Raw genomic sequence first — 23689 nt, forward strand, 5'->3', positions numbered from 1 at the left:
ATTTGAGAAGTCTGGATTTGAATGACAGAAGGTAGACTAGAGCTGGTCTTATTAAGGGAGAGTAATTTTTTTTTAAAGGATCAGAGAAACATGTTTATTGGCTGAGGAGAAAGGAGTAGAAAGGGAGAGGCTAAAGATAGGAGACTATACTATCCACCAAGAGAGTAATGTGAGCCCTGTACAGTGTTAAAAGACTCTGGTCTCTCGCGAATATTCCAATTGTCACTAAGAACTGTGTGTATAAGGGCGAGGAGTCAATCAGTCCATGTGACAGTCTATGGAGGCAAAATTCCTGATTAAGGATCCATTTTCATGTAAGAACATTTTGAAGTTGACAGAATAATTCTACAATTCCTTTCAAGAACATATTTCTTTCTGTTGGAATACCCTAAAGAAATACTTTCATACACAAGTTTAAATGGAATGGAGAACTGTGAACCAAATAGAGTTGTCATTGGGGAACAGTTGACAATTAACTTTTGATTAAAAGAAAACAATAACTTAAAATGTGGGAAAACCTGAATGCATTTGAGAAAGAGGTGACTCATTTTAATTGGTTGCAAAATGCTTTGCTGGCCTCTTTAATAAATAAAATATAAAGCTTAAAACATTCAAACAAAAATAAAAAAAAACCACATTTAAAGTTTTGAACACTTGAATGTGTTTCAGTGAAGGCTGTTTGCAGCAACTAATACCCAGAAGAAATTTCTTATCTAGATTATTCCTTCCCTCCATTAATTTAGCAAATATTGCTTGAATGCCTGGCAAAGAACATCAAAACTTTGGCAATACCCAAAGCATGTTTGAGTAAGTTTGCACTTGCCCATCTATGCCTGGGCCCTTCCCAGAGGCTGGACTGTTGCTCTTGTGGTCTTGCCTTTTCCCTAGTTTTCAGGATTGGGAGGTGGGGTTAGCGGTCTCTAATGCCACTTCCTGAACATTAATCGCCCAAATTCTTAAAATAATCCCTGATCCCTTTGAGGTTGTCACCCCTCCTTGTTCTGCCTCTCCTGCTGGCTTCCTTTCATTCACAGAATACTTTGGCATTTCATTTAGTCTTTCTCTCCACTCCAACTTCTGTCATCTTCCTGGATGATTTCAACATCTACCTATCCAACCCACTAATCCTCCCAGGTTTCTTGATCTTGTCTCCAATGATCTTCATTCAGCCACTGCATGGTTACACCCTGGATTTTACCACCACCCCGTGAACTTCCTCTTCTCAGATCCCTAAACATCCTGTTTACAGACTAGTTTCCTATTTTTCCAAATCTGCTGGTTCAACAATTCCTAATATATCAGTTGTCCATCAGAGTCTCTACTTCCCACCCATTAGCCAACTTTGTGCTTTCATTTCCCTTCCTTTCCAGCTTAGATTATTGTAGGAGCATTATTTGATTAATATACTAAACTTCAGCGACCCTTCGTTGGTTCTATCTAACTTATATGGCCAAACTCCAACTTCTGAGCTCCATTTTGTTGCTGCCTATACCAAAGCAGCAGGGTGCTACTTGTGAGGAAAAAAATTTAAAAAGGCAAATTTTTACTATAAATTCTCCATCACCGTACAGCTGGATCCTCAACACTGTCCTGCAGTCCTACTACATGTGTAGTCAATTTATTCTCATTATTTTAAAGACATCATTTTCAACACTTCAAGCCTTCCCACCTTCAATTTTAAGCAATCTGGTGTCTGACTTGAGTCAAAGCCTGAATCTGCACCCATCCTCTTTTCCTTTCTTCTATAATCAAAGTACCCTCTCCCATCTAAAAGTCCATATCTCAACCAGTTTTGGATATTATCTACCAGAAATCAACCAATGGTAATACTTAACCAAATGGGTGTGGCTGTGTTCCAATAAAACTTATTTTACAAAAACAGATGGTAGGCAGGAGTTAGTCTACGGCCTGTGGTTTGCCAATCCCCACTCTATGTTTTCCCTAGGAAAATATTCTCTTCTGTGGCTCCAACGATCACATATACAGGGAATTCATACCTTGAGACTCTTTAGTCCCCAGACCCATATATCCAACAACCTACTTGAATCTCCGTTTAAATGTCTCTCTTAGTAAGTAACAATCTATATTTGCACAAGGCTGAAAATAAGGATTCATTTTTGATACCTCCCTCTCTCTTTTTAAAGTTAGGTATATAGGAATATCATTACTTGGAAGCACACAGTCAAATTAAGGTTTCACTAATAGAGCTAAACTTTATTTCCATGTTTATTACATGTTAATCTTTGATGTCGAGTACATATTAGAATTGATTTAACATTGACTTGGGAAGAAAACTGACATTCTCCAATGAGTGGATTAAAAAGGAATGTAAAACTACAAAATACTTATTTGAGAGTTCTAAATCATGGGGAACAGAATAAAACACCTTGCCATTTCTTCTAATTTTCCAAGATTGATTTCACTATGAAAAAATTTTAGAACAATTTATTTCAAGAAAGGAAGGGATAATCAAAAGCCATTTTAAGAATAGGGAACAAAACATTTCAGTCTTAACAGAATTCTTATCTCCAATTCAAGAGACAAATACTTCATGATATGAACTGAGAGAGATTAATATGTCAACTACAAATCTAATGACTTAAGCAAACTCATACATGCCATTTGCTTTTGTATGGAAGAGTTAGGCTGATTTAAGGGCGACACCCAGCAGAAGCCTATTTGACATCCCTGTTAACCATCTGGTACTTAGAAGGGGGATCATCAAATACTAAGAACTTGGTGACAAATTCAGGATTAAACAGTTCTAAGTAGCTAAGAGCTAAAAGGATTAATCATTCTACTGTCCTCTGCTTCCCAATCTAGAGGTGTAGACAATGTATAGCTTTTAGCATTCACTGAGAATTTCAAAATAAAACTTCTTTAGATAGTCTTAAGCTCCCGAAACTCATAGAACACAAAGAACACTGTTGTAAAATTCTAATGTTTAAACAAAAAATTATGGGTGGTTATCAAAACTGTTACTGGTAATAAATATAGTTTAATTTTCTTTAAGCCCCTTCACATATTTTGTGAAGAAAGATGTGTTCTTAATACTATTTTACACTGATACATTTAAAAAATTTGGCTTAAAATTACTTTCCATCTGGGGAATATAGGATGAAGACTCTCCTTAAAAGTGAATAATGCTTATTTGTTCACACTAAACAAGTATTTATCATCATCTGCAAAACATATTTTTTCTAATGTCTCTTATAAAAGACATTTAATAGGCAATTTATCTCATTAGTCTAGTGATGTAACATTTTCTCTTGTAACCTTAGAACTGATGAATTATGGCTTTTCCAATTTTTAAAATTTCATATTTAATGTCATGTTAAAGCTTTTTCTAAATTAGTCTTCTAAAATGAGATTCTTATGTGAGGAAACAAACAAAAGAGAGACAAACTCCATAGCCTCCTCCCTTCCATGGAATTCACCATTTCATTAAATCCAAGGCACACTCCTTTTCTTATAACAAGGCTCAGCAAACTTTCTGTGATGGGACAGATAATAAATATTTTAGGCTTTGCAGCCTATACAGACTGTTGTAACTATTTAAGCCTGCCATTGTAGTGGAAAAGCAGACATAGACTATGTGTATTTACACAGGCAGAAGGTCAAATTTGGCCTCTGGGGGCCTAGTTTGTCAACCCCTGCCTCAAAAGAATATCCCTAAATATAAAAGAATCATCTGAAAAAACTGGTCTCTAGTCAGATGTGATGACTGTATCAATCTAGCCAACTGTCTTCAGCTAAGATTCTTCGGTCAGCATGCTTTTTATGGGGGTAATTTATCTTCATTAGAACTTACTTAAGTATTATTTCTTCAGGGATTGTTTAAAATTAATGATGTCCATACAATTTAATATTCAATTTAATATTTTAAAAACTTAATGAAAAATATAACAGAATCAAACATTTAAAATAAGTAGACTCACTACCCACTCAAGTAATTCATTTAAGTCATATCAACTATAGAATATGAAAAATAAATTCAGAAGTGTAATTACTTTAAAATATGCCACTTCCACTTTTGTAAATATTTTACATTTATGTATAGATTCTATAGTGGAAGCAGAAATTCTCTCTAAAAACATTATCTTAAAATCTTGAGGTGCATATTAGAGCCACAGGCATAATCTGACATATAAAATTGCAGTACAGGCCTTTCAAATTTGGCATTTCACTGGTACAAATACAATGACCAAGGTATATAATCACTGTACAGTGCCTAAACATTCCAGTAAGAACCATTATTTTCTTAATGTAGACCAATTACTACATATGCTACAAGGGGCAGTGAGGTTAGTAATTCTACAGGGTATGTCCTGACATAATTTTCAAATTGTACAATAACACAAACAACTTTAAGGCCATGTTTTATTTGCTGATTAATGGACAAAAAGGCAATGTAATTTATTTTCAAGTATTTTCTTGAAAGTCTGTGCTCATAAAAATCATGAAAAGTTGGAAAGACTGTTAAATCACAGAAACTTTAAATATATCTTACAATCTTGTTTGTACAAAAATACAAGTTAAATATAAACATAAAGCAATCATGATAATTTTATGCAGATCTGTTTTATGTGATCTTTAGTTATATATAAAAGTTTCTTGGTTCTGTTATTTGTGAAAAGATCAATACCATATTGAATTACTATCTATTGGCAAAGGGCCCTAAAAAGCTTATTGTAGCATTAATCTTTTACATGGTTGAGTCTTCTAATTAGAGATCACTTAATAAAAAAAGGAAAAAAAGGGCAGTATGTCCATAAACCAACAAATAATTTGGCTATAATGTATCATAAAACACAAATCCCACACATCTGTACAATAAACATTATCTATGTATATACAAACACACTCAATCATAAAACAAAGCCTAATGAGGTGCTGCTTCCAGTTCAATATTCAGCTTTGCATTTTTTCTTACTTCATCAAACGAATAGCTTTTTGTCACCTCTCCATTCTTGAAGACAGTATGTAGAAGATCCTGCACAAATATAATACTAAAATTTAATGATATTAGAGACCATCAAGCAAAATACTTAAATTATGGTTTCATAAATTAGACTGGTTAACTAAATACATAGAGATGTTGATGTTCAAATACAGAAAGAATGCTAATAGAACAGGCAGCTTCAGGTATTATCTAGATAATTAGAGAATATCTAATTGACCTTTAGGTAATTTTAGTCAGGTATTATGGCCAATCACTGAGCTGCCTGCTATAATAGAAATAATTAACTTCTGAGAAGGAATGATCTAAATGTTACTTTCTTAAAGCAGTTTTCCTTAAAGGAAGAAAAAAAACCAAAACACTCCTTTATTTATTTTTTCAGGTGGAAGATGTTTAATTCTTGGTTGTCCAGAAGAACTATGATCATCATTGTGGCAGGTGCAGCAAGGAAAGCCTGCAAAAACCCTGATACTCTTCACTAACCAACAGATTTAATATTCATTAAGCTTATGAAAAATAAAACCCCCCAAAACAGAAACAAACACACAAGGGTACTGATTTCTTGACTACTGCAGAATGAGTGAGTGGAAGATTCTGTGTATATTCCAAAAGTCAATAATATGTATAACCCACTTGATCCATGTCCTGAGTTACAAAGAAAAATTAAGAGAATCCCCATTAAATTCCCTTTTGGGTCTAGTAGAGCCATCCCCGTCTTACAGTAATCTATTGTGCCTATATTTTCCACAAATTTAAATATAACTTATTAAAATGCCTAGATGATTATAAATTCATCACGACCTCACTTTAATCTTACAATTAATGCCTTTTAAAAGTCATACTTTTATGCTTTTACTCTTGGTCTAAAGTGACTTTAGTGCATCCGAGATAAACTAAGTTAGCAAAATTTTGGCTGAGTTAAGCCAAGGATATGTGAGGAACTGGACAAGCTATACAAAGGAATCTAATGCTTAAGATCTGACTTAGGAACGTGCATATTTTCATTAAAAAGAAGAGACAAATGTTATTTCATTAATTCTGGCTCAAAATTGTAAAAATATAAAAGAATAAAAGTACCATGTTATAAGCAATAAATTTCACATGGTATAAAGAATCTAAACAAAGTAATAAACTACTATGTTCATGTTCAATGTAAAATTTTCACTGAGAATATGGGTGTATATCAGATTTTTTTTTTCAATTCAGTGGCTTAAAAACCAGAAATTCCATATCTTATAAGATGATTAATAGAAACATACTTTTGTATATTAAAAACTATTAGAGGGTAGTAGCAGCTATTGCTCAAGCAGTTGAGTGCCAGCTTCCCACATATGAGGTGCCCAGGGTTCAATTCCCAGCCATGGTACCTCAAAAACCAAAAACACCATTAGATTATATGGACTACTTTAGCATACTGTAATTTTTTTCAGTTTGGTTGACTTGAATTAGAAAACTTGGTTAAGTCTAGTTTTCACCATTTACTAGTTATGTAATCTGAATAAAGTTACCTAGGTTTCATATCTTATACTACTAAGATATAATTTGCTGCGACAATCAAATGAGACTAAAGAAAGGATTACTGGGAAGCAGCTGTGGCTCAAGCAGTTGAGCTCCCATTTATCATATGGAGGACCTGGGTTTGATCCCCAGGACCTGCTGGTAAAAAAAGAAAAAAAAAAGATGTCCCAGACCTGCATGGTGCAGAGAAACAGGCCTCCTGCACGGTGAAGTGATGCACCAAAAAGACAATGATACAACCAGATTGGGGGGGGGGGGGGGGAGGATTATTGTTAACAACAAAACAGAATTTGGATAGCCCTTCCTTTATCTATTAGCATTTTTCCCATAGTGAAATTCTGATAGTAAGAATGAGAAGTCTTTCAGAACAGTATCTTTAAGTATTCTTGATTATTCCTCTTTAGAAATAATTCACTGCCAATTGTCAGGAAGATTAAGATCAAATGTACATAAGGTTTTTGAGGATTAGTCACTATGTAGAAAAAACTTGAAAAATCTAGCAACTTTTCACCTTATTTTGATAGGCTAGGTCAACAAATTGTTGGAAACAATTTTAAAATATAACATAAAAAACTTTTAATTTGGAGTGTCAACCTACTACTGTTTAAGAAAAAAAAAATCAGCATAGATACATACATGACCATATTCCTCAAGATCTCCTTTTCCTTCCTCAAGTGTAACGAAATTTCCTGCTGGTGTCCTATGTAAAGATAATCGGCCTTTTTTGGATCTTTTGTTGGGATCAGCAACCGGGTCCTTGAAGACGTTAACCTTGAATCCAAATTAAGAAAGTTAGACGAACAGACCAGTTAATCAGAAATTTTCACCTACCTCCTAATTAAATAATAAAATATATATATATATATAATTTAAGGCATTAATTTATAGGTATAGGTATAATTAAACTAATTCAAATTTGGCTTTTAGAAAAAACTCTCTAGCCTATTTTGGAGGTCAGTCATTTGTTATGAAAAAGGTATGACCACCACCCAAATCTTGGATATCCTTAGCACCACCGAAGAATATATAATACTCCGTTGGCAGGAAATCTAAAGTTTTTACCATGTAACCCCTAAAAAGTAACCCTTTCTATGCTGCAAACTGCCTGTACAGTGTTATTAAGTATCCATGCTGATACTGTACATATCAATCTGTGGAGAACTAACTAGGATCTAATTATAGTAAAAGCTTCCCTGTTACATAACCTTTCTCTTCTATTTCGGTTTATTCTTTTAAGTTAATAGAAGCAAAAATACCTTCAAAAGAGCAGAATGTGTGTTAACTTCAGGATCAGAAATGTAGGAGGCAAAACGTAACACATGCAATTAACGGCAGTAAAAGAGGAAGCAGATGAATTAATCACAAAACTCTGTCCAAAGCAAGATGGAGAAGTAAAGCAGGGTGCCAAGCTAGGTATTTTTATAAGAGAACCTAAGTTGTTAGCATTGCCTATGCTGATCCTATCTTCCATAGAACCCTTGGCTCTCAAGAACCTATAAAATAGTGATGTCAACAAGATGACAGTGAGACGTTCCAGGCTCCTCCTTCCAATACAGTTTTAAACCATAACCAAAATCTGGCAGAAATATCTTTCTCAGAGCTCTGAAAAAGTTAAAGAGCAGTTATTGGACAAACACTAAGTCAAGAAAGAAGATAACTTAAAAACAATAGGAAAACTTCATGGTGCCTTTGCAGGTACTTCCTCTGCCCTCCTTAGGGTGCCATCCCTGAACTTGTTCTGTAAGTGAAGCAGCTCATGAGGCACTAAAACACTCTATGAAACAATCAAAATGCAGCTGACTGGTTCCGAGAGGAACTGTGTAAATGGGGGAATTCCTAAGTCCACATATGCATGCCCAGGCCAAGACACAGAAAAAAACAGAGGGGAACCTACATTTTGCCTCAGACTGTTCTTTAGGTTCATTATCCAGCTGGGTAATCTCTGAGGGACAGCACAAACCAGGACAGAGTCAATATGCAAATCTGTGGAAGGTGTTTCCCTTTTTCACGCCTCCCTCTCTTTCTGTTTTTGTAAACTGCTAGCATTCAAAGAAATGTTATACAATAGCTGGATTCTAACTTTCAGGAATAGGTACCTCAGTGACTTAAATCCAGAGTTAGCACATTAAAATATCAAAATAACCAGTATTCAACAAGAATGTAAGACATAAAAAGAAACAGAAAACCACCCATCCATCCAAAAGAGCATGATAAACCAGAAGCCATCAATGAAGAAACCCAGACTTTGAACATAAAGACTTTATACATATCCAAGACACTCACTGAACTCAAAACAGGATAAACTCAAAATGACCCACATTATAATCAAACTCACAAATGCCAAAGACAGAAAATCCTGAAAGGTGCAAGAGAGAAGCAAGGTGTTTGTCAAGGGAGCCTCAATAAGCATAAGTGCTGATTTCTCTTTGGAAACAAGGGAGGCAAGAAGGCAGTAGGATGACACTGGAAGGAAAAAACTACCAACTGGGAATTCTGTATCTGGTAAAAGCATCTTTCAAAAATGAGGGCGAAATTAAGACATTCCCAGATAAACAAAGCTAAGGGAGTTCATCGCTACTAGACCAATCCTATAAGAGATGATAAACAGAATTCTTGAAAAAATATAAATGCCAGTACTATGTATATATGTATGTTTGGTTTATAACTTCACATTTCACTTCATAGGTTATAAATGCAAATGCTTAAAAAGTAGTGATAAATCTACAGCTTTAGAGAGAGTGCATAAAGATGTAAATTGTGAAAAGAACAATATAACAGTGTGGGAATGGAAGAGAACAGGAGCATAGTTTGATCATCTGATTGATGTTTAGTTGCTATCAAATCAAATGAGATTGTTACACATTTAGGACATTAAATTTAAGTGCAATGGTAACCATAAAAAAACTGAAAAACATAGAAGAAAGTGGGAAGGGATTCTAAATAATTTACCACAAACTAGCAAGTAAACATGAAGAAGGTAATAGAAGAATTGAGGGATAAAAATTGTTTAAGACTTATAAAAACCAGAAACAAAATGGTGGAAGAAAAGTCCTCCATTATCAGCAGTTACTTTAAAATATAAATGAGTTAATCTCTCCAAGTAAAACACAGAGACTGCAGAATGGTTTCAAAAGCATGACCAACTATATGCTTTCTATAAGACACTCAAATTCAGACACAAAAAGGCTGGTAAGTTAAAAGATGGTAAAAAACATATCCCGCAAATAGTAACCAAGAGAGAGTAGGGGTGATTATACTAATATAAGATGCTGACTATAAGTCAAAACTGTTGAAAGAGACAAGAGAGACAAAACTGTCAATTCATCAAGCAGATATGACACATATAAACATATATACCAAATACCAGAACCCCCAAATATATGAAGCAAATACTGACAGATTTGAAGGGACAAACTGTTGGTCAACATACCACTTTCAATAATGGATACAACATCGGCACCAGAGATTAATAAGGAAATAGAGGACTTGAATGATAAACCAGGTAGACCTGAGTATATGGAACACTTTATCCAACAGAAGCAGCATACACAGTCTTCTCTAGTGCACTTGGGTCACTCTCCAGGACAGACCATATGCTAAGTCAAACAACAAGTCTCCATACAAAGTATCCTCTCTGATCACAATGGAATAAAACTAGAAATCAGTAACAGAGGGAAAACAGAAAAATCACAAGTATGTGAAAATTAAATGATACACTCTTAAATAACGGATAGGGCAAAGAAGAAATCAAAAGGCAAACTAGGAAATATCTTGAGACAAATGAAAACAAAAACACAACACACCAAAACCTATGGGATTCAGCAAAAGCAGTGCCGAGAAGGAAAATTCTAGCTCAAAATGCACACATTAAAAAAGAAGAAAAAAAGGGGGAAGGACAATCAGCAAGATGGCAGCAGAGTAAGGAGCTCCTAAAGTCAGCTCCTGCTACAGGGCAGTTAGTAAACACTCAGAGTTCTCCGAAGCTAGCTGAAGCACCTATATTGGGGCTTCAGGAGACCAGAAAAGCATCCTGCAACATCCTTGAAAAAAATGGAAAGAGGACATTGCCCAACTGCAGAGAAGACTTGTGAGTAAAGCACTCCACGCCAGGGAGGCCAGTGCCCATCCACCACTGGAGGCACAAGCTGCCTCGGGAGCTGTTCTGTGGCTGGAATTGAAAGCTCCACTTCCCCCAAAATGGGGGAGGAAGACATGGTTGGACACCAACTTCAGATACTGAGTAAATTCAGAGGGCTGAAGTATAATCCTAAGAACAGCTGAAGTTTGAGACTGTCCAAGTCAGAAGAGGCCAGTAGCTGCCATCTTAACACCGTGCCTGGCACGAAGGGAAGCAGGGTGGACTGAAAATCACAGTGCTGGAAGGGATTGGCTTCTTTCCATCCAAATGAGAATGCAGGTCTAGCCTAGGCCCCAGAGCCACCTCCAGCAGGGAGGAAGCTGCGGGGACCTGTGCCAGCCTCTCAAGGAAATTACTGGCCAAGCTGCTCCAGGAGCTATTCTGTGGCTGGAATTGGAAGCTCCATTTCCCAAAAATAGGACAGGAGGAGATGGCTGACTACTGATTTTGGCTACTGATTGGTAGACTCAGTTGGCTAAGATATAATCCTGGAAACAGCTGGGGTGAGAATATGCCCAAGTCAAAGGGAGGCCGGTGGCTGCCATTTTGACTCCACCCCTAGCCTGAGGGGCAACCAGTCGGATAGAAAATCACAGTGAAGGTAGGAACCAGTTTCTTTCACCCAGATTGGCTTGCAGCCCTACACTAGGCTTCAGCCCTGCCTCTGGCAGGGAGAAGGCTTGCAGGCCCTGCACCAGCATATCCAGAAAACTGCAGGTACCTCTGGCTGGCACAGACTGAAAATCGTAAGCCTACTGGGGCAACTATGGTCATCTTGGACCTGCACTGCATAGACTGCTGCCCACACCTGCAGCTCCAACCCTGCCCCAGGCAGGGGAGAAAGGGGCGTGAAGTTTCATCAGTCTCTCTGGGCGGCTACAGTCTAGACCTGCATGACTTGGATTATTCCACACAACTGTGACTCTGTCCCTACAGCTGGCAAAGGAGAAATTTGGGAGAAGTTCATTGGCCCCTGGTGCAATGAGGGCAGCTTGAGCCTCCATAGCTTATAGTATGAATTACAACAATGGCTCCTACTGCACAACCATCAAGGGAGAAAGGGCAGGAATCCCTAAACTAAAGAGAAAAACTGTACCCAAAATAAATACTTTAGTAACCCAGGTGCCAAGACACCAAGAAAAACTTACTATCCACACAAAGAAACAGGAAGCTTTGGCCCAGTTAAGGAACAAGATGAGCCGTCAGATGACATTAAAGGAGTTGAGACAACTAATCACAGATGCTCAAACAAATCTCCTTAAAAAATTCAGTGAGATGGCTAAAGAGATTAAGGATATTAAGACACTGGATGAGCACAAAGAAGAATTTGAAAGCATACATAGAAAAATAGCAGATCTTATGGGAATAAAAGGTGCAATAAATGAAATTAAAAAAACACTGGAATCATATAATAGCAGCTTTGAGGAGCAGAAGAAAGGATTGGTGAGCTTGAAGAAATGGCTTCTGAAAGTGAACATACAAAAGAAGAGATGAAGAATGGAAAAAATTGAACAAGGTCTCAGGGAACTAAATGACAGCAAAAGATATGCAAACATACATGCCATGGGTGTCCCAGAAGGAGAAGAGAAGGGAAAAGGGGAAGATGGAATATTTGAGGAAATCAATGGTTAAAAATTTCCCAAACTTATTGAAGGATGTCTTGTCCAAGAAGCACAAGATACTCCCATCCGAAAAAATCCGAAGAGACCAACACCAAGACACACATACAACAGAATGTCAAAGGCCAAAGACAGAGAATTCTGAGCACAGCAAGAGAAAAGGGATACCCAATAAGATTAGGTGCTGATTTCTCATCAGAAACCATGGAGGCAAGAAGACAGTGGTCTGATACATTTAAGATACTACAAGAGAAAAATTTCTAGCTAAGAATCTTATATCCAGCAAAGACAGTTATTCAAAAATGAGGGTGAGATTAGAATAATCACAGATAAAGAGAATTTCTAAGCAAGTGACCAGATTTTCAGGAAATACTAAAGGGTGTGCTAAAACCTGAAAAGACAGGAGAGAGGGGCCTGGAAGAAAGTCTAGAAGAGTGTATCAATAAAAGTCACTAAAAGTATCAAGAGTGGTGAAAATAAAATATGACAGATAAAACTCAAATAGTCAGGAATAAACTTAACCAATTCAATACAATCCCAATAAAAATTCCACCAGCATTTAAAAAAAAAAAAAAAAGAAAACACGAACATCAAATTTATTTGGAAGGGTAAGGGGTCCGGAATAGCCAGAAACCCACACAGCTTGGGCAGAACAGTCCATTCAACAAATGGTGCTGAAAGAATTGGATATCCATAGCTGAAAGAAGGAAAGAGGACCCCTATCTCACACCTTATCCAAAAACTAATTCAAAATGGATCAAAGAACTAAAAATAAAAGAACCATAAAACTTCTAGAAGAAACTGTAGGAAAATATCTTCAGACCTGGTGGTAGTTGGTAGATTCTTAAAGGAAATAAGAGGAGGACTGAGATGGACTACTGATGTTTAATGTATGTGTAAGTTTTAATCAGCTTTACTATAAACGTGCAGAAATGTACAGAGAAATGTACATAGTGAGTAACAGCTAGTTTATAAATGGGGATGTGGCTGAAAATGGTAGTCTAGGGATATAAATGCCAACAGACAGAATGCTAGAGAATAATCTAAACTGAACAGCACAGTAAACCAAGAGGTGGATGAGAACTGTGGTTGATGGTACATATTGCAAGAGTGTCCTTTGTGAGCTTGAGCAAATGTCCATCACTACTGCAGGGTGTTGGAAATGTAGAGAAGCATGGGAAAAATACAGCTGGAGTGACCTATGGGCTATGGTTAGCAGTAATAATAAAATATTTTGTATCTATGTGAAAAATGTACTATGTTTTTAATGAGGTGGTATGGAAAATACGAGCCAAATGTACACTATGGACATGGTAACAATCAAATGATATTATCTTATCTTAGCAAATGTTCCACCACGCTGTGGTGTGTTGATGGAGGGGTGTTGTTTGGGAATTCTGCACATGTGCCTGATTGTTTTATACGTTTACAACTTCTGTCATAAAAAATATATTTCAAAAATAATAATAGGGTGGGTTGGGGGAAAAACACACCAAATGTAAGACAAGGACTATGATTAGTAGTAAGATTTTGACAATATTCTCTCATAATTTGTAACAAACATCTCACGACAATGCAAGGTGTTGGTGGAAGGTTAATATATGGGACCCCTGTATGATGTTATTACGCATGTTTGCTTTGTAAGTTCACAACTTTCACTATACACTTAATACACAAACAATTGGTTGGGGGAAAATACTTTGGTTAGTAGTAATATTTTGAGAATGCTCTTTAATCATTAGTTAAAAAGGTTTAACAATAATGCAAATTATTGGTGGTAGGGTGAGTTATGAGAGTCCTGTATGATGTTATACATGTTTTTTTAATAAGTTCACAACTATTATTTTAAACTTGTTTATAATACATTTATGTTTATGTATGAGAGATATACTTCAATAAAATAATTTTTAAAAAAAGATCTCTTATCAGTAACCTAACTTCACACCTGGAAGAACTAGAAAAACAAGAGCAAAGTAAACCAAAAGCAAGCAGAAGAAAGGAAATAAAGATTAGAGAGAAATGAAATTGAGAAGCCATGAAACCAAAAATTTGTTCCTTGTAAAGATCAATAGAATTGACAAACCTAAAAGACTGACAAAAAAAGGGAGAATACAAAATAACTAAAATCAGAATTTAACTACTGACCTTACAGAAATGAAAAGGATTATTAGAGGATACTATGAACAGATGTATGCCAAAAAATTAGATAACCTTGACGAAGTGGACAAATTCCTAGAAACAGAAACTACCTACACTAACTCAAGAAGAAACAGTTCTTGGGAAGTGGATTTGGCCCAATGGTTAGGGCATCCGCCTACCACATGGGAGGTCCAAGGTTCAAACCCAGGGCCTCCTGACCTGTGTGAGGAGCTAGCCCACATGCAGTGCTGACACGCGCAAGGAGCGCTGTGCCATGCGGGGTGTCCCCGTGTAGGGGAGCCCCAGCACAAGGAGTGTGCCCCGTAAGGAGAGCTGCCCAGTGCAAAAAAAAGTACAGCCTGCTCAGGAATGGCGCCGCATACACGGAGAGTGGACAGCAGCAAGATGACACAAAAAGAGATTGGGATTCCAAGTGCCGCTGACAAAAATACAAAGCAGACACAGAAGAACACACAGCAAATGGACACAGACAGCAGACCACTGGGAGGGGCAAGAAATAAATATAAAATAAATCTTAAAAAAAAAAAAAAAAGAACTAGTTCTGAACTAAGAGATTGAATTTTACCAGTCAAAGAAGAATTAACACCTATTCTGCTCAAACTGAATATTGAGGATGCATCATCCTAATATCAAAGGCAGCGAAAGATATCACACACCAGAGCAATGAACATTCTGAAAAGAATATCAAGAGAACAATTCCATTTACAATAGCAGCTAAAAGAGCAAAATATCTCAGAATAAATTTAACCAAGGATGTAAAGGACTTGTACATGGCAAACTACAGAAAATTGTTGTAAGAAATAAATTTACTTAATATCATTAAAGTGTCAATACCATCCATTTACAGACTCAATGCACTTCTAATCACCATTCCAACAGCGTTCTTTGCAGAAATGGAAAAGCCAATCACCAAATTCATGGAAGGGCAAGAGGCCCAGAACAGTGAAAAAAACACACACACACAAAAAAAAACCTTGAAAAAGAAGAACAAAGTTAGAGGACTCATGCTTCTAATTTCAAAACTTATTACAAAGCTACAGTAATCAAAACAGTGTGGTACTGGCACAAGGATAGACAAAGAACAAAGGAAAAGAATAGAGTTATAAAAAATTAGCTTAGACATCAGTGCCAAATGATATTTGACAAGGGTGCCAAGTCTTCAATGGAGAAGAATAGTCTCCTCAAACATGGTCTGAGAAAACTAAATATTCACATGCGAAAAAGATAAATGGCCCCCCACCTCACACCATATACAAAAATTAACTCAAACAACCTATATGTAAAAGCTGAAAGTATAAAATTCTTAGTATAGAACATAAAGGATTACTTCAGGACCCTGTGTTAGGCAATGGATTCTTAAGACTTTACACCAGAAACATGAGCAACAAAAGAAAAATGAAATCAACTGGTGCTTAAAATAAAAAACTTTTGTATATCAAAGGACATTATCAAGAACAAAAAAAGACAACCTAGAGAATGGAAGAAAGTATGTCAAAACCATATATCCAATAAGGGTTTTTTGTGTTTTTTATTTTTTTCCTTTTTTTTTTAAACATAGGGTTTAATATTCCAAATATATAAAGAACCATTACAATTCAACAAAATAAAGACAATCTATTAAAAAATGGACAAAGTCCTGAATAGCCCTTTCTCTGAAGATATACAAATGGCCAATAAGCACATGAAAAGATGCTTAGCATCATTACAGCTATTAGTTATCAAGGATATGAAAATCAAAACCATAGTGAGGCTGAATGGCTACTGTTTGAAAAATGGAAAATAAAAAAGTGTTAGCAAGGATGCAGAGAAACAGGAACCTTTGTACATTGTTTTGGGAATGTAAAGTGGTACAGTTGCTCTGACAACAGTAATCCCAATTCCAGATACATACAAAAAGAACTGACAGTAAGGACTCAAAATAGATACTGGTACACCCATGTCATGGAAGTATTATTCACAATAGCCGAAAGGGTGAAGCAACCCAAGTATACCATCAATGGACAAAAGGATAAACAAAATGTGGTATATATGTATAATGGAATATTATTCAGCTGTAAAAAGGAATGAAGTTCTGATACATGCTATAACATGGATGAACCCTGACATCATCATGTTGAGTGAAAACAGGAAGTATTGTACGAATTCACTTATATAAAATAATGAGATGTGCAAAATTTTAGAGACAGAAAGTAGATTACAGGTTAACCAGAGAATGAGCAGGTGTGGGGAGGGGGAATGGAAATAGGGTAGTGGGTAGAGTTTCTGTGTGGGGTGACAGGTAAGTGTTGGTGATGGTAACACAACACTGTGAATGTAATTAATGCCAGTGAATTATGTTTGTAAGTGGTTACAATGGGACACTTCTATATTGTATAAACGTTAATACAGTATAATTAAAAAAATAAAAGGAAGAAAAACGAGCCTATTAAAAAACTAGGTGGATTGTTGTTCATTTGCCTAGCTTGGGTTCTCCTGCTCTAAAGCTACTTCAACATGATTTTTGGTATCACAATCTTAACCTTATATTCTACCTTCCTGAAGATACACTGTTTTGACTGATTACATAATTTGATCATGTTTAATACATAATGGATAAGTTAACTGACATTTCCACTGAATCATGATCAATTTCTTGTTCTGAAGCAACAAACTGAAGCTTGGGAAATGACTGATCTGCATTATATCTCTTTAAAAATTTCTCACCTATTTTTCTCCTTTTTCCAAGTCTTTTTTTTTTTAATCGTGTCACTACCTAATGTCTCTTTTCTTTCCTTGTTTGTGAGCCCATGTCAGTGGTATATGACAAACAAGATATTAGTAGCTAGGACCAAACTATCCTTTGAGTATGGCACTCAGTAACTACACTCTACCTAGATACATAAAGAAGGCACTAACACAGAAAGAGTAAATGTTAAAGGACATACCCCAAGGCCGTTGGTTACTACATAACTACATTTGAAGGAGCAATTCAAGAGATCTCTTGTTAACTTCTGTAGCAAAGCTCCACCAGAACCGAAGGAAACATTTTCAATACTCCATTTTTTTTGCTTCATGCCTTCTACAATCTAGAATATTATATAAATAACAAAACAAACAAAAGAACAAAAATGAGTAATTTGGAAGAGAATGGAGGTAATTTTCCAAGGGCAATATTGATGGATGAACCAATACAGAGCTATTTTACAACAAAGTCTATAAAAAGAAGAAAAGAATAAGGCCTAGACAAAGTTATATCCCCCATTTTCTCTTTTCTAAAAGCTAACCCCAAAAAAGGACAGTCTGAGGGATGTGTATGCAAGGATCACAGGGATTTTGGTCACATTTTCTAATTTTCTGTTGTTGTTGTTAGGGTTTAGGGAGCGAAGGAAATAAGAGGGACTGAGAAAAATTTGGATATAAATACCTAAGGTTACTTGAGTCAATGCTAATCTTTCTCCTTGCTATTATTGCCCAGATGCCAGTTCACAAGCAAAGGGGCCCAGACCCAAATTGCTAGACCTTAGGAAAAGCTCTAACCATCAGTAAAAAATCACAATACATCATATTACATGCCATATGCAATTGGACATGTAAAAGTCAGGTGTTAAAATAGGATAAAATACTCTCTCCTACATAACAGTTGAGACATTGGCAGTGTCATTTTACTCAGGATGGTTGGTGCTTCGGTGCCATAAGCAAAATTATGGACAGATGCTCTGGGTGTTAAGATTTACCAAATCATTTTTAGACAATGGTCACCCATAAGCCAGAGAGAAAGACTTATGAATATACAGTTCTGATAGCTAAAATAGTTCTTTTAAGGGACATATACTCTAAAAATTATGTAAAGGATGTTTTCATATGAATGTCATTTCTATTTTTATCCTTATGTAGGGCTTATTTACCTAGCGTCTGTCTTTTTATTTAAATACTTAATGACTTTTATAATAGAAGGTAGCAAGTGAAATTTAGTAACCATTCTTCCCCCCCAGCCCCGCCAAGGTACTGGAGGCTGGGGATTGAACCTGGGACTTGGTATGTGGGAAGCTGGAGCTCAACCACTGAGCTATACCTGCTTCCTTGAATTAGTTTTTTCATTTGTTTTGCCTTTTTTTTTTCCCAGGAGGAACTGGGAACTGAACCTGGGACTTACTGTGTGGGAGGTGCGTTCAACTGCTTAAGTCACATCCACTCCCTAATCACTCTTTTAATTTCTTGAGACTAGGCAAAGGAAGTAACCGGAAGGTCTTGTTCCATTTTATGTGAAAGGAACTTTCAGACGTAGTTCAAAAACCATAAGAAAATTTAATCATCATATTCCCTCCAAATACCAATAGCTCAAACTTTTTTCTACTCTGCTTTATCAACATTGCAAGATAAAAACATAAACTCCAAAAGCCTTCATCTTTTAACAGCCCAACATTTAGAAATGTAGCTTTCTTTTTATATCCCAACCATAATCCCTTACCTGTAGTTATTTTAATAGAATCAAGATGGAAACATTAAAGTGATTTCTTAGACTATGTACAAAACTACTCTCATTTCTTTATTATTGTACTTGAATGCAAAGTACCCAAGGGCCCTGAATTCAGGATTTTTCATTGAAATGACTAAATAAAATATAAATTTTAGAAAAGTCTTTAGATGGGGGTAAGGTGGTTTGGGTAAAATATAGAAAAAGTAATTTCAGACCTGTTACCTCATTTTAGATATGCCCAAAAGCACAAAAAAATGAGAAAATTATACAGTACAGAATTACTTAACATCATAGCACCATAATTCAAGACCGGTTTCTTTTTTTTTTTTTTTAGAGACCAGTTTCTTGAAGCTATTAATCCCATATAACTTCACCAAGTTATAAAATTTACTGAACTCTGATCTAAAGTTTAAGTAAAATTTTCTGTTGACATTATTGAAGTAACAGAATTAGGGAAAATTTGCTATTTAAAAACATTTACACATACAAATCTGAAGGAAAGGAAATCTGATTAGATATAACAAATTGACAGAAACATCACTGTAGTCTTAAAACACTTTTCTGTTTAATAATACATTTTCATAGTTCATACCCAAGGTATCTAACTAAAATGAGAAGAATCAGATAACGCTATTAGTATTTAAGTAAAATATATACATTTGAATCATGCTTTACAATCTACAAATGCTTTCACAATATATTATCTATATATAGATAAAATTACTTTGTTCCTATCATCAAGATTTACATAAAACCAATGTTGTTTATTAAGTCTCTGGACCAAAGTTATGAAGCTCAGGGGAAATTTCCTAGAAAGGTAAAGGCTTCCAAGAATGCTACTGGGAAGCTATAAATGGGAAGGGAGAAGAAAAAAAGTTGACCTATGCAGACAATGTGAAAATATAATTGAGCCTGGGAAGATAAATGTTAAAAGCATGTAGGACTTGACTTGCAAAGAAATCTTCTGCCTGCTTTGAGAATTCAATATCATTTTAACTTCATGAATGAATGACTCCTTGAGAGAGGTTTCAATGATAATCAAGATAACCTGAATCTCTCAGTTAAAACTGAGAAGGATAAGCTAGACACTAATGTGCTTTGTTCAACACTAAAGACATTTTGCCTCTTCCTAAACAAACTGATTCACTTTGGTACACAGTGAAACAGAAAAACCTAAAGCAGGGCTACACGGTCAACCTTATAGTTTATCACAGAGAAGACTGACAAGAGTATAGCTAAGTCCAAGAGTGAGGCTGACATTCAAGGACAAGGTCAACTGTTTCAAATTAAGCCGAGTTTTCATTTTGTTAAAAGTTTTGGCATTGAATTTAGCCTATGTACAAAGTAAAACTGCTACATGAATTCCTTTTCCTGCTTCTAAAAACATATTTTGACTTACCTACAATATGAAGCAGCAAAAAAATGCCAAAGTAACTTAGCCATCAAGAGTATTTGTCTCTATTTAATTTTTTGTTCATGTAATTAAAAAGGAAAAAAAGTTAAAATTCTTTGCTGACTCTTAAACTTTGAGAATATATGTACATTTTAAAAGCTACTTAAAAAAAAGAGAGAGAAAGAAAGGAAAAAGGAAAGCCAAAGGTTTTTAAAAGGGAAGTTCAAATACCTGATGAACAACCCAAGTTAAATAACTGAACACTGGAACAAAGAAAGGGTAGGCACAAGCAATGGAAAGAGTAACAGATAACGGGTTTTCAGGAATTGGTATAGTACTCTGACCAGGTTTCTTCATCTGAATGGGGTAAGTGTGATTATGGGCACCTCATAAATTGTTTAAAATATAAGTATGGGTAATAATAGTACTTAACTGATACAAGGTAAGAAACTGTCAGCTGATCTAAGGAGACAGGAGCAATCAAAGATGACAGTTGAGATTTCTATACTCAGGCTACTCTCCCTTCTTACTGCAGACTTTTCTTTTCTTCCTTCTTTCCTTTTCACATGAAAGTCCCTAACATCCAAATGTATTAGTAGAGCTGAGAGAGTTTCCACTTTCCTTAGGTAAGGCAGTTTGAGGGAGTTGGTATAGAAAACTGTATTTCTGTTACTGCAAGAAAGATGTATTCCAAACATTTCATTTTGGAACTCTAAATGCACATCACAAAATCAAAATAAAAAAAAAAAAAATCAAGATAAAAAAAAAAGCACATTACCATAGAAATACTGTTTGTTATATCTAACAGTTTTCACTTTCAAATGATCTTTGTTTCAAATGAAACAAACTACTTATAATTTGGGTACTTGACATTACTTTAAATATCATCGGACACTGGTGTACATTAAAATGTCAGTAGTTTATGCTAATAGTCTATATAATGTCAGTGATATTCTTCATTTTTATGGAGTATTTTAGATACTAGTTAATTGGGAAATAAAATATAAAGGTTTTAAGATAATGTAACACATACTATTTGGTTAAATCTAATTGTGATGACAGTCAAACACTTAATTTAGAAGAGGTGACAAACCATTCTCTAATTTCTGAAAAAAGCAAACATCAATACCATTGAATTTCCCATTGTTAGAGTAAGACAGTATAGTTTGGCTGCTACCTCTGTACTTTAAGCTACTAACTATTACTGCTAATTTTTTTTAGGAGGTACTGGGGTTCGAACCCAGGACCTTGTACATGGGAAGCAGGAGCTCAACCACTGAGCTACATGTGCTCCCCAATGAGTTGTTTCTTTCATTTGTTTGCTTGTGTGTTTTTTTTAAAACAAATCAATTTTATTGATACGTATTAATAAAGTATAGTTGTTGTTTTTTTGAGGTACTGAAGTTTGAACCCAGGACCTTGTACATGGGAAGCAGGAGCTCAACCACTGAGCTACATCTGCTCCCCAATGAGCTGTTTTTTTTCATTTGTTTGCTTGTTTTTTTTAAAACAATCAATTTTATTGATACATATTAACAAAGCATACAATTCATCCAAAGTATACAATCAGTGGTATTCAGTACAATCTCTTAGCTGTTGTTTGCTTGTGTTTATAGGAGGTACTGGGGATTGAACTTGGGACCTTGTACATGGGAAGCAGGTGCTCAACCACCTGAGCTACAGCTGCTCCCTGATTATTGCTTAATTTTAAGCAATTAGCAGATAGAAATGTACCATCATAAGTAATTATGAAAAGATAATAGTTAAATAATATGTAGCTCATCACAACAATAAAAGGGGGCTTAATAAGGATTACATTATTGGAATTTAAAATATAAAACACATACCTCTTGTAAGGTATTAATATCTACTCCATCCCCTTGAATAACTCTAAGATAAGGTGGCAGCAACTTGTAGCCTTTTGAGTTCTCAGTAACTGGGAACTTCTTACCTAAAATATCCAAAACCTGTATGGAAAAATACACAACCAACAAAGTAACTAAAACTGAGAAAAAGTGTAAAAGCTTCCCAAAGTTGGAAAAAAAAAAAAGACTTTGCCTGGCTAGACAATTTTGAGTATATAAAAATTCATCAAATAATTTAAAATTTCTACATTATGTTATAAGCCCTTTAAAATTTAGTTTCAACCCCTTGTAATTAAGCTAGAAACATGTATAACATTCAACCTCTTGAAATTAGATTATTTCCTGTAAAGTCAATTCATACCCAAAAAGTAGCTCATGTGATAGAAAATTTTTTGTCAAATCTTTCAAATTATACAGATTCAGGAAAAAAAATCATTAACATTAGGGGATTAAAACAATATATTTTTAAATGTATGCAAATCATCTAACAAGCACATGATTATACTTTTGATTTATTTTGTTTTAATTTTTTCTGGCAAAATCCAAATGTAAAACCATTGAATTACAAAGTTCAGAGAAACTGAGGTATGCAGACAAAGTAGAAATGAACCATATACAACTCATAGTTTCTTTGACATTCTCCTTTTCACTTAAAAATGGCACCATTTTTTAAACCAAATTGCATAATAGGCAATTCATCTTCATTCGGTCATTAACTACTCAAAGTTTTATAGCAGCTGAAATATCTAAACACAGATTTAAAATTTCTCAGGAAAGCTTGGTCAGAGAAACAAAAGACCTATCAGTCAGACACACTCCCTGCCCCTCCCCACAACCATTCCCTTTTTCTAAACTATCAAATGAAGGATTGTTAACAATGAGAAAATTTCATACTGATGACTGAGTTGGCTCTTCTAATGAGCAGTATGAATTTTTATTAGATAACAGTAAAAACATGTAACTTATTACTATTTCAGGCTAAGACAAGAAATTCAGATTGTCCTGTCATTTAACTGGAATGAAAAAAGCTTTCCTGATTTTCTATCCCTCTGTCTGAGGGGATAAGTAATTTATCAACTAATCATTACCTGGGAACCAGTGTGGTAATGGGAAGGCTGCAGTCAGAAAGACCTAGATTGGATACTTGGCTCTCTATTTTACATGTTGTGTGACCTTGGGTAAGTTACTTTAACCTCTCTAAGCTTCTGCTTCTTCTTCTATAAAATAGAGACAGTAATATTTATCACAGTGCTTTTGTGAACATTGAATGATACAGCTTATGTAAAGCTACTAAAATATTATTTTTCTATGCATAGGCATCAAATAACCCTTACTTTTATTAGTGTTTCTAAAGAAGGCAAACCAAGTCCTGAACACTAAAAAAATTGTTATACTGAAAAGCAACAGCACTGTAAAAGAACCACTAGTTGAAAAATATTTTCAAATTATTTTTATTCCATTACACCCTGTACTAGTTCTTTTTGCACTAAAAACTTCAAAGGTCTGACTTGTGATAAAGGAAAGGAAAACACAAACCACAAATAAACTTGGTGACCAAATCACAGGATTGATTAAAATAA

At 35.3% G+C, this 23689-nt stretch overlaps 1 protein-coding gene across 2 annotated transcripts in view; it reads right to left on the minus strand.

The window, feature by feature from the left end:
• Positions 1 to 2187: 2187 nt before the first annotated feature.
• The window catches only part of NAMPT (nicotinamide phosphoribosyltransferase), a 53715-nt gene continuing 32213 nt past the window's right edge, over positions 2188 to 23689 (minus strand). For both annotated transcript variants that reach the window (XM_058297148.1, XM_058297147.1), the window contains 4 exons: positions 22092 to 22211; positions 17320 to 17460; positions 7115 to 7249; positions 2188 to 4993 (listed from right to left, as the gene is read on the minus strand). In XM_058297148.1, the coding sequence (XP_058153131.1) occupies positions 4883 to 4993; positions 7115 to 7249; positions 17320 to 17460; positions 22092 to 22211 (507 nt within the window). In that variant the 3' untranslated portion in view covers positions 2188 to 4882. The remainder of the gene's footprint in view (positions 4994 to 7114; positions 7250 to 17319; positions 17461 to 22091; positions 22212 to 23689) is intronic.

This window comes from Dasypus novemcinctus, chromosome 5, assembly GCF_030445035.2.
Source record: "Dasypus novemcinctus isolate mDasNov1 chromosome 5, mDasNov1.1.hap2, whole genome shotgun sequence".
Taxonomy (NCBI): domain Eukaryota; kingdom Metazoa; phylum Chordata; class Mammalia; order Cingulata; family Dasypodidae; genus Dasypus; species Dasypus novemcinctus.